At 39.4% G+C, this 12,072-nt stretch overlaps 1 protein-coding gene across 1 annotated transcript; it reads right to left on the bottom strand.

Moving 5' to 3' along the window:
- Positions 1 to 2,406: 2,406 nt before the first annotated feature.
- On the bottom strand, positions 2,407 to 11,909 carry LOC139709204 (small ribosomal subunit protein mS35-like). Its single transcript, XM_071621157.1, has 9 exons — positions 11,750 to 11,909; positions 8,646 to 8,716; positions 8,016 to 8,183; positions 7,625 to 7,685; positions 6,716 to 6,855; positions 5,988 to 6,097; positions 5,447 to 5,516; positions 3,359 to 3,472; positions 2,407 to 3,186 (listed from the first exon to the last, which is right to left on the bottom strand). The coding sequence occupies exons 1-9, from the start codon at positions 11,907 to 11,909 to the stop codon at positions 3,001 to 3,003; spliced, it is 1,080 nt and encodes a 359-aa protein (XP_071477258.1). The 3' UTR covers positions 2,407 to 3,000.
- Positions 11,910 to 12,072: the final 163 nt, after the last annotated feature.

Raw genomic sequence — 12,072 nt, 5'->3', positions numbered from 1 at the left:
TGACTACTTGGGACTGATCTGACAAGGTTTTATCAAGTTTCAAGTTACATTTGCTTTATTTGACGAGATGAATTTCTTGAAAGACCAGCATGACCCCTCTATACGCACAACACATGGGTCAGACGAATGTGCTATGACATAAGAGCTGCCTCCCTCCTGCGATGCCGGTATGGTAACAAAGAAGAGTACAGCTAGTACTACTGGTAAGGTTAAGGAGCGGCCTGACCAACGCAGCTTTATCGCATCTTCGGAATTAGGGAAGATAAAAATCCCAAAGAAAATACCAGTTAAACTCTGTGAAGCTCCTTCTGAGGATTGTGCTTCAAGCTCTGGTAATGTCAATTCACGATAAGACAAGCTCAAAACCTCCTACATCTTTCCCATTCACAGGACCAAGCCGCTAGGCGTGAATGCTCAAGTATTAATATTGCTGACCTCTTTTGCAATGTTGACATGACGGATCTCACAGAGAAATACATCAGTGACAGCTTGAGGCATTTCCTGGTGATAATAATATCGAACTGCAGGCTTCAAGATTATAACTTACTCTATGTCCACTTGAAATTACATCGTCAAATGGTGCCCCTTATCTGTCGGCTGTTCATCGCATTCGATTTCTGCTTCAACAGGACTAGTTCAATGACAAACGGACAAGATGCCTGAAACCTCAGCAGCAGAGCTGAAGCTGAAGAAAACGGCAAAGGGGAAGTTTACAAGGTGTGCAAATGCACTCCAGGAGTTGCTGGACAATAGAAGATCACATAAAGAGGTAGGGGAAAATTGCAGTGAACTTCTTATGACAGTTTACAAAGGCGTGCAAGCCAAGCATGATGCCTAATGCAAGGTTTTACATGATGACATTTGAAGCTGAGCAGGCATAGATGGACGACTGCATGAACACCTTCATGAAAATGAAGATGAAGGCTGTCAACTGCACAGAGAATGCCGATGATGACGACGTAGCTGATAGCTCCAGGGCAGATTTGAGAGGAATGACAGCCTGTATAGTGCAGATAGAGAAACCTAAGCTGCCATGTTTTTTTTTTGTTTTTTTTGGTGGGGGGGGGGGGGGAGATGTCAGAGAGTATCAAACCTTCAAATCGGACTTCAAGCATCTTGTTGAGTCAAGATACAAGAAGAGGGACTGTGTACCGGTAACTATTCTGCGCACAAGTCTGCAGGGTAAACCACCAGAACTGATTGAAGGCGTGGGAAGTGCGTGCATAAAAGGGAAACATAGGAAATGGCGGAATTGCCTGAAGAGAGACTAGCCGTTAACACACCGACTTTCCACTTCACTGCATGTGATTATATTGGATCCTTCGGGATAAAAGCAGGATGAAACAAAACCCACAAATATCATGGAGTTCTACTTAGATGTTTGAGCATGAGGGCATTACACCAAGAGCTTGTGGTTAAGTGCTTATCACGGGAGTTCCCACAAGTCTTGCATCACTTCTTCTCATTGAGGGGTCAACCTAAAATGATACTCGGTGACAATGGTACGCAGCTAACTCAGGAACATGATCAAAAGATGGTCGGCGGAGGAGCTAAAGGATTTTTGTGCCAAAAAAAGCACAAACTTGAAGTTCATTATACCAATTACACGAGGGACACATCATCAACACAGATGTGCAGAAGCCTTAGTGAAGAGCTGTAAGTACGCACAAAGAAAGGCAATTAGTGATCAGGTACATGTATTAACACCATTTGAATCATATACCTGCCTCCTGGAAACTGCCAAATTGGTAAATCAAAGGCCAATCAGAAGAATCCAAACCGACCCAAATGATGGTTGCCATCTGAGCCCAAATGGCCTACTGCCAGGACGGGCAAATGGGAATGTAGCACAAAGACCTTTCCAGGCAGCAAAAAATTTTAGACATCAGTTCCAGTTCGTTCAACAAATTGTGGATTCGTTTTGGCAACGTTTTCAAGAGAGATGTACTACTGCTACAAGCGCCACGATAAAAGTGGAATGCTGACCGCTGCAACATCATATGAATGTGTGCAGTACAGCAGATTTCGTGTTTACTTGCAAGATACCCGTCTCAGCCATTTTGTCACTCTTACGGTTGCTATCATGTGTGACAGTGTAGCCCATTTTTCTACAGTTTTCGGCTCTACAGAGTTTCCCCAAGTACGAAATTTGGGTACTGTAACAGAAATCGAATGAAAACTTGCTAAACAGCAAATTATCTCAGTTTACAATGGGATTCAAACGGTGCCCCTTATCTGTCAGTTATTTACACCTCATTCAGTGAGAGTTTGTCAAACTTACCCAAACATCACCTATCCATGATTTGTCCTTTGAGAGACATTAGAGAGACTTCAGTCAGATTCTAAGGTTGTACAGTCAGCTGCAGAACTTTGAATTCAACCTTGGCTCTGCAAGGTACACCCAATGATTGCATCTATATCTTATATGTTTACATTATTCAAAAAGGTCAATTGGGTCATTTAATCATTCAGCAAGATAACAAGATTAGTTATCTGCTTTGATTTCCAAAAGCCATCACTTCTAAGGAAAATAAAGGACCCAGTAGGTATCAGTGCTGCCGTCTCAGAATAATGTGGCACACAGGGGGTCTACACCATGGCACACACAGTTAAAGACATCTTGACAACCAATAAGTGACTGATAATACATTCTGTATGTAATAAATTACATGAATATCACTACAATATCATTCTTTCTCTATGGCCTTGTCCGAGTCAGTATGGGTGAATGTAGAAGTATCATGATCCAGAGATTTCAAGTGAGAAAACTTTTCATACATCGCATTCAAGCTCTGTTGTAACTACACAAAGGAATACTGTCTACCAAAGTTGGTCATTTTTCACTCCTTTTCTGGTTGCTGTTGATGGGAAGAAGCACACGGATTCTGGCACATGAATATTCATCTGTCATTCAATGATAAACCTTGTATACCCAGCAGCAGCAAGCAGAATGAACTTATACTGCCGAGGAAGAGTTCAGATTTGACAATCCATTGCATTTCAGCTTTCTCCAGAGGGCGCTTTTCCATGAACCAGTTTGAGCACTGCATCCTTGTACCTCTCCAGTGATTCCACAGACTCCCCGGCATTCCTAATGTCTGAAACACAGTCCTTGTAAGTCTGGACATCCTCACTGTCCAAAATCTGACGCTCTGTTTCTTCATCTACATCAGCCACAGTGGCATCCTATTGGATAGTGAGAGAAGAGAGAATTTGAAAAGATTATAAATGGATGCTGAAAATAAAAACATAACTTTTCATGTGTGTACTTGTCAATACTGTTACATCTCCATTTGCACCTTGCTTGACACTCCCAAGACCCAATGGCACCCCCATAGGCGGCCTCTATCAAACTTACTTTATTTCTGATCCTTGCCAATGTGCTGATGATGGCCTGCTTGGAAGGACTGATGTCCCACACATACTTCTCCATGTCCTCATCGGTGATCTCAGACTCCCACGGTTCGGTGATCTTAAAGTGATGACAAAAGAGCATACTTAACTTCTTCGGGCACTACAATCTGCACACTGTAAAAGTTTGAGCTGTTTTTATGCCTCCGCCACGAAGTGGTGCCGGAGGCATTATGTTTTCGGGTTGTCCGTCCGTCCGTCCGTCCGTCCGTAATGAATTTTGTAGACAAGGTAACTATCAAAACCTCTTGAGGTATCCTAATGAAACTTGGCATGTATATGTATTAGGGGGTGAAGTTGTGCCTATCAACTTTTGGGTGCACATGCTCAAGGTCAAAGGTCAAGGTCAAATACATAAAATGTCACTATTTCCACCATATCTATTGAATGCCAGAAGAGATTTTCTTGAAACTTAGTGTATACATGGTATGTATTACCCAATTTAGATTCTCTGGTGAAAGTTTGGGTCACAAGGTCAAAGGTCAAAAGGTCAGGGTCAAATACATAAAATGTCACTATTTCCACCATATCTAGTGAATGCCAGAAGAGATTTTCTTGAAACTTAGTGTATACATGGTATGTATTACCCAATTAAGATTCTCTGGTGAAAGTTTGGGTCACAAGGTCAAAGGTCAAAAGGTCAGGGTCAAATACATAAAATTTCACTATTTCCACCATATCTATTGAATGCCTGAAGATATTTTCTTGAAACTTAGTGTATACATGTATTACCCAATTAAGATTCTCTGGTGAAAGTTTGGGTCATGAGGTCAAAGGTCAAAGGTCAAAAGGTCAAGTAAAAATATTAAAACTTCTTTGTTTTCTCCGTAACTTGGAAAATTGTTCAAGGTATCTTCATGGAACATAGTATATACATGTACTGACTGGAAGTGATTATCTAGAGAATGTAGGGTTCATGGGGTCAAAGGTCAGGGGTCAAAGGTCAAGTGCAACACTTCAAAATTTTACTATTTCCCTCATATTTATGCAATGCCAGCAGGGTTATTTTTTTTTTTACACTTGGTGTATGCATGTGTAACCTAATAGAAATTCTCTGGAAATTTTTTTTTTCTTCTTTTTTTTGCCTCAAAGGTCAAAAGGTCAAAGATCAAGTGAAAGTGCTGAACTAACTTTTTCCTCCATATCTCGAAAGTGGCTCAAGTTATCTTGAAACTTAGTACATATTATGCATGTTTTACCTGAAAGTGATTATCTTATGAATTTTAGGGTCAAAGGCCAGATGAAAATGGTAACAATTTACTATTCAATTCAGAAATAGCACTTTTTCTCCATACTGGTACCTTGAAAATTACTCAATGCATAAATGTGTGAATGGGTCAAAGTCAAGTTAAAGTCTTTAAATCCCCAAATACATGCTCTCCTATTCATCCAATTAAACCTAGGTCATGGAAGGTCAACATTGAACACATTTGTGACAAACTTGTCATTTCAATATTTTGCCAATTTTGTGAAAATGTAATCACACACTGTCCACATGTACTATCTAGACCTATTGGGAAAATCATGCATTAATGCGGAGGCATACCAGTCGCCAAAGCAACATTTCTAGTCTATAATATACAACTCTAGCACAACTAGCAGACATGAATACATAACATTTTCATTTGTTGATGTTGTTACAAGGATAATGGTGTATATGAAAACAAACAGATGGCCTAGCATCTCCAGTCATCTCCTCAGAATTGTTTGAAATTGATGATTCGAGCAGTTCTATTCTACAAGCACAAACTGATCTCATTTGATACATGACAAATGAGGGACATAGTGTTTGTACAAGTTTATATTCAAACTGTACATCTTTGGTTGAGCGAATAGACACGATTCCCTGAAAATAAGTGTGCACACCCAAATCGATAATAGTGCAAAGCATAATAGTGAGAGGTGGTTTGTAACTGAGTAATGCTTACAGGAATTCACACATACATAATCACACATACTGACACACACACATGCATACATTCACGTAAGAAATCCATCATAATCCTATGCAGTGTGTAATGCTATCATAACTCACCCATGCTTCGTGATACAGCACACTAAGGAGGTAGATGCAGTAGTCATAATTCTGCTTTCTGAGTGGACACCTGGACATGTAACAAAAACGAGTGACAAATATGCACGGGAATGCAGACACTTTCCATTTTTATTTCCATCATACCGAATGAATGCTTGCTAGTTAGCACAAATCGCTGATTACTTGTTTGTGTCAATCAACATATTGATTATAAATGCTTAATTTGAGGAAAAAAATATCCTAAACTTCAAGAAACATCATTATTTTTATATGTTTACGTTCTTCAAGCATATATCCCATAATCACCTTTGAAAATATTATGACTCATGTCTCTCTGATGAATATTCCACTATGACCATAAAAAGAAACATTTGTATTAAACAAGTCAAACATATTATTCATCACTTCCATTGAAAGGGATCTTTCACCTTGATAAACCAGAAAAATCAGGAAGGGATATCTGTACTACAGAAACCCACATTACCACAGAATACAAACAATGCAGTTACTGTATGTATTCTATGCTACTGTAATTACACACCTGTCTGCCGAGATGGTAACCATGTCAGTCTCCTTGTTGTACCTGTCCCCTATGAGCTGGATGAATTTCCACCTGGCGTGCTTGTCAAAAGACAGCTCACTGAGTTTCAGCTGTTAAACCAAAAACAAAACAAAACACAACACAAAAACAATTTAGACAGATATATCTTTTTAGTAACAGGATTCACATTTATCATTCAGTGTAATGGATCTACCGTATCAGCAGCCATCTCAGAGGAGAAAGGCAATAAATAAATATTCAAATATAACTGATCTTCACGCAATAAGTGATAATTTCATTCATCATGCAGTTCCAAAGCACAGTACCAGTTTCCTAGCCTAGAAGAGTTTACTACAAGTGACTACATTGAAAGTGATACATTTGAGGGACTCATTACAACAAATTGTGTTGAAGATCATATTACCATTCATTATACCAGATGCAAAAAAAACAAACAAACAAACAAACAAAAAACAAACAAAAATAAACGACTTCATTTCTTCAACCTGGAGCTCACAATAATGGAGACTTCCTATAATAACCATCACTACAGTAGCATCACATATATTTACATGTCTCTCTAACAATCTCAGAATTCAGTCTTTTTTTATACGGATCTCATCGTTAAGTGATATTTTTTCTTGAAATATAATAATAAAAGAAAACAAAATCATAAGAACCAACATTAATACATGCAATCTATGACACAGTATTAACCTTTGACCTACCCTAATGGTGACCTCTCTTGACTTTGGATGTCTAAGGGAGGGGCTTGCAAATACATAGTCTGATGACTCAGTCTCCAAAGGGAAGTGCCTCTCACAGTCTGCATCAGTCTCAAGGCCTGTTGGCCACTCAGTACATAAATCTGAGGTAATACACAACAAATTGGTTGAAGAATGGAATTAGTGGGGGTTTCAATTGCTGTTGTTAGTTTTATCTATACAACTGGAAGTGACATGATGGCATTATGGTATATTAAGATCTTCTGCTGACAAGAAAGTTTTATGGTGGTGTATGCTTTTATGCTCGGTTTATTCATCCAAACTCAAGTGGATGGAGTTTCTTAGCCTCCAAAATTGTAGGTATGTAATTCATCTAGGGAAAGGGATGCCCTGATCCCAAGAAGAATAATAGTAACCAATGCTCAAGTAGTATTCTCTTTTTTTTTCCCTTTCACTTGTACTGCCAACATTTCTTTTCTGCTATTTCAAGCTCAAAAAAGCCGTCAATAGGCTGTTGTATGCACATTTATGCAAATATTTAACCAATATTATTACACATTGAAACGCAGTGAACTCAAACTGAACCATTTAAGTCATTTGATGTTCAAAGATACACACACACAAGAAACATAATAGTGATGATTTCTATGTTGATGCTCTGCATATGGAAAATCACTGGCAAACTTTTCACACCGCATTATACTGCCAAAAGGCTTTGTAATGATACAGGGAGATTTTGCATGAAATGTGTCTTTATGTCTGAATTAATGTTTGTTTGTGTTTTGTTGTGTTTTGTGTTTTTACTTCATTCTGTTTTCAATGCTTACCCGTAACACTGTGATGGAATGCATTTCGATTTCTCATAAAATAATTGAAATAACATGATACAGTATTGGCTGTTAGCTCTGTTACCTTTCAGGGCAGCACAGTGCTTCTTGATGGCAGGTGGTGTGAGATGCAGAAAGTTTGGAATCTGTATGGAGAGAACAGAGGAAAATATTTCTGCATTTGCCAATGACATTTAACATATCATATGGATAGCACCTTTATTATTATTTCACTTATTTTGGTCTTAATCAACAAAGGTAAGATAAGATTAAAAAAAACAACAACAAGAGGTAAGATAGTAGAGAGCAGACTCTACAAAGTCAATATCTTATACTTCAGAATTATCTTGATTCCGTGCTTAGTAGTTGACTCATATTTAGACAAAAGTTTCTATGAACAATACATTTGCAAATATGTGTATAATGGAAAGCCCAAGTACTGGGGATCGATGGCAGGTTTGAGGTAGTTAGTCTACCTTAATGAGTTCCAAGTTGCCAAACTTGTGTGGTGGAATGCCCCTGCCTACTGGGTAACCCATCCTAATGGGCAGAGGAACAGCAGACCATTTGAAGCTCGCTGCTGTTGGGTAGACTGCAGTCCAGTCCTGGTCCTCCTCCATCTTAGACTCTCTTGGCGCCGGCAACTGCAAAGAACAGATACTATGCCTATTAACGAACATGGGGACAGTGCTACAAAGATGCAGAATGACCAATGTAAAATCAACACGTCCTTTCATGAACTATGAATTAAAGAAGGATGTTCAAAGTAATCTATTATTTGTGAGCTCTCTTTGCTTATCCTATAGATACTTCCACTCAGTTTTAAAAACTTTATCACTATTTCTTTCTCAACATTTTTACTTAGTTGCTACAACATCAAACGTCATGAACCTTGTTCAAGAAGTAATCAAACACTCAACTGCTTATAAAAGTAAATGTAATTTCAATATTGACCATCGTAATAAAATAAAGAGTGTTGAAGTCAAAGTGTTTACATCCTGACATTTTTTTCCCTTTCATACGTACATTGTCTATCTAAAAAAAAAAAAGAAAAAGATTTGTAATGATGAAAACTTCTCTGCACAGCTGGTCTTATTATCACTTACTGGTGAAAATCGCTTCAGTCTTTGCTCCATTGCCCTCATTGCTTTGCCCCTCACGGAGTGAGGCGAAACCTCTGAAAAAGAAGGATAAATGTAAAGAAGGAAAAGAAATTTAGAGGTAATCAATCACATAATAATATATTGTATAAGATGTCATATTTGCGTACAGATATTTTCGCAAATGAGGAGCTCACACACACTTTCGCGAGATGTTGTTTTTGCGAATTGACACGAAAGCTGTTGTAAATGCACGTGCACTAGACTTTTGCAGGCAACTAGTATTACTATTAATCAATTATCCTCACTAGAGCATTGCAATATTTTTTTGTGTTGCTACAGGGACTGTACAGGTAATACTGGTTGAGATAGCACAGAGCACCTAACAGAACAGAGCAATAACACCGCATTGCATGTAGTGCGCATGTAGGGGATCTAATCTAGCTAGTATTATTTAGTAGGACCTACTAGTACTAGTATGTATGACTCGTGTGGCTGTATCCAGCGACTCCCTCGGGCCGTGGCCACAACGGTAAACTTACGTACATGCATGTGGCTGGACAACTGGATCGTGGATGGTAAAGTCAAGACACCACACTGGTGTTGTTGTCTACACTGCCCTTAAAAAAAAGGACCCTAGGACTAAAAGAGATACTGTACACAAATGTCCTACTCTTAGATTAGCTTTTTAATAGGATCTAGAGTAAAAGCCCCAATTTTCGGCCGGCCTCCAAAATCCAGACACTTATCACTTATCACAAGCCATCAAATTCTACTGTCACAACACACACATATCACATCGTTTCACATACTGGCACACTCGTTCACCACAGGACAGTGCCTGAATCACCTCCAAAAATCCATCTAAAATCCAAAATTTTGCCATCAAAAATGCAGAATCGCCACAACTTTTCCAGAGCGCGTGAGAATTAGGTCCTGTGTAAAGAATCGGGATCGCTGAAAAAGCGCTAAAACTTGAAAAATTACGCGGTTCTGTTGCGAGATTTTTTTGCTTTTTTAAATCGTAAGCTTAGACTGTGATGGTATCCTCAAAAACACAAAAGAAAACAAAAATCTCTGTACGTGCCGATGCAGTGACTAGATGTACAGGGCCCAGGCCAGGGGCCGAATGCAAGTGCAGTCACCAGAATTCGGACACAAATGCTGATGGGCGCCGCAACGTCCCCGATGCAACCTTGTGCCAACAAGGTATGGCGTGCGCTCATTTTTCAGTGGCCTTGTATGCATATTGACATTGCGCGCGTGTCCGAATTTTGGAGACTGTCCGAATTTTTGGGAATTTATATTAAAAGGTGATAATATTTCGGGATTCTGTGAAATTTTATGATGTAGAGTAAGAACCCCAATTTTCAGCCGGCCTCCAATATCCGGACACTTACCACTTATCACAAGGCAGCAAAGTGGACTGTCACAACACAAGCATATAACATCGTTTCACATACTAACACACTCGTTCACGACAGGAAAGTGCCTGAGTCACCTCCAAAAATCCATCTAAAATCCCAAATTTTGCCGTTAAAAACGCGGAATCGCCGCAACTTTTCCAAAGCGCGCGCGAATTAGGTCCCGTGTAAAGAATCAGGGTTGCCGAAAAAGCGCTGAAAATTGAAAAATTACGTCGTTCTGTCACAAGATTTTTCGTTTATCGCAAGCTCAGAGTGTGATGGTATCCTCAAAAACACAAAAGAAAAACAAAATCTCCGTACGTGCCAATGCAGTGAATAAATGTACAGGGGCTGAATGCAAGTGCAGAGTATCCAAAATTCAGACACGAACGGGCGCCGCAACATCCCCAATGCAACCTTGAGCCAACGCAAGGTATGGCGCGCGCGGATTTTTCAGCGGCCTTGTATGCGTATTGACATTGCGCACGTGTCCGAATTTTGGAGACGCTGTCCGAATTTTGGGGAATTGACAAGGTCATAATATTTGGGGATTTTGTGAAATTTTATGATCTGATTGACAAAATAAATATTGGGAAAAATTAGGTTGATATATTTAACACACATTATTATAGATATAATTTTGTGGAGTATTATTTGAGTTGAATAAATATTGCAAAAAAGCTTAAGTGTCCGAAAATTGGGGCTTTTACTCTCCAATGTATTTAACAAGATCAACATTGGGAGAAAGTAGGTTGATATATTTAACAGACGGCAATTGTGCACTTTACGGCCCTATATTATTAGTACCTCATTCGCCGTGTGCTAAGGTGATATCCCATAAACCATTCCGCACTGAGCAGCTGGCGAGCTTCTCTTGCTGTATATGGAACGCCGTTTGACAAGTGATAAGGTCACTAAAAGCCCGCCTGCTAGCTGATCGCCCAAACCATCCACGCCGGCGAGGCTGCCGCTTGTGTGTGTGTGTGTGTGTGTCCATGTAGTGGCTGCCCGTAAATCGGTAGCTATACACACTTCGCACGGCGTCTGGCAGACTGTGTAGACGAAATAAACACTAACAGACTGACGAATCGAGATAAGATTTTGTGTTTTTACTTTACAGAATAATTCCGCCAAGGCCGCAGCGGACATATGCCCTCCGCAATAGGTTTAATTAGTGATACCCTGCTCAATATATCACACAAAATTCATTCATTTAAAATCATGATTGAAGCATGGAAGTTAACCACTCGTTGCCTTCCAGTTGTGTGCCAATCAATGCACAACTCGCGCTCGATGATGCCGCGCCGCACAGGCAGGGAAGGGCGTTGAAGCAACCATGTGGCATACCGTAAGAGCTTTCATCGGGACTTTCATCACGCACACGCACGTTGACACATTCACACACACTGCATGCATCCTCGAACCGCAGTGCCTGAGTGATAGGAACTCGAATTCGCACGCACTGCTCGATTAGGGTAAAATCTTGCACCGATAATATAGGGCTGTAAAATGCACAATTGCCTAACAGACGGTAGCATAGATATGATTTTGTAGAGCATTATTTGAGTTGAACAAATATTGCAAAAGAGCTGAAATGTTAAGTATCCGAATGGGATATCTACAAACATAAATCATAAGCCGGACAAGGAAACAAATACATGGGACTACACATAAGCAGCATGTGCATATATTACATTCACTTACTTTCAATTTCCGAGTCGACATCAGGCAAAGATGTTGAAACTAACGAACCATAATGTTCTTTTGACTTATTTACTGTACTTGACTGGTATCTTGAAGATACGATCCACGATGTAGAGGACGAAATACGAACATTTCGAATAAAAAGACAGGACGTCGCCATGTTTCTTCTGCCAAGAAGACTAATAGATGTAAGTTTATTTTTAATGAAATACTATCATAAATCTAATAGTAAATTATCCATTCCATAATTACTAATAAAATATATATTTTATATTTTTCTTTGATAATTTGCTGTCAATTGACAAATAATGTAAAATATTAGT

This window comes from Diadema antillarum, unplaced genomic scaffold (assembly GCF_040938485.1).
Source record: "Diadema antillarum isolate AM-2024a unplaced genomic scaffold, OU_Dant_1.0 scf00000037, whole genome shotgun sequence".
NCBI lineage: Eukaryota > Metazoa > Echinodermata > Echinoidea > Diadematoida > Diadematidae > Diadema > Diadema antillarum.
Note: the sequence above shows the minus strand (reverse complement) of the source record. Positions and strands in the feature narration are given on the sequence as shown.

Coding starts and splice junctions, on each gene's coding strand:
- LOC139709204 (XM_071621157.1), bottom strand. CDS start 11,909: ATGGCGACGTCCTGTCTTTTTATTCGAAATGTTCGTATTTCGTCCTCT. Junction 5,517..5,987: donor GTTACCATCTCGGCAGACAG/GTGTGTAATTAC, acceptor TTACATGTCCAG/GTGTCCACTCAGAAAGCAGA. Junction 3,473..5,446: donor TGCTGTATCACGAAGCATGG/GTGAGTTATGAT, acceptor CATCACTTTAAG/ATCACCGAACCGTGGGAGTC.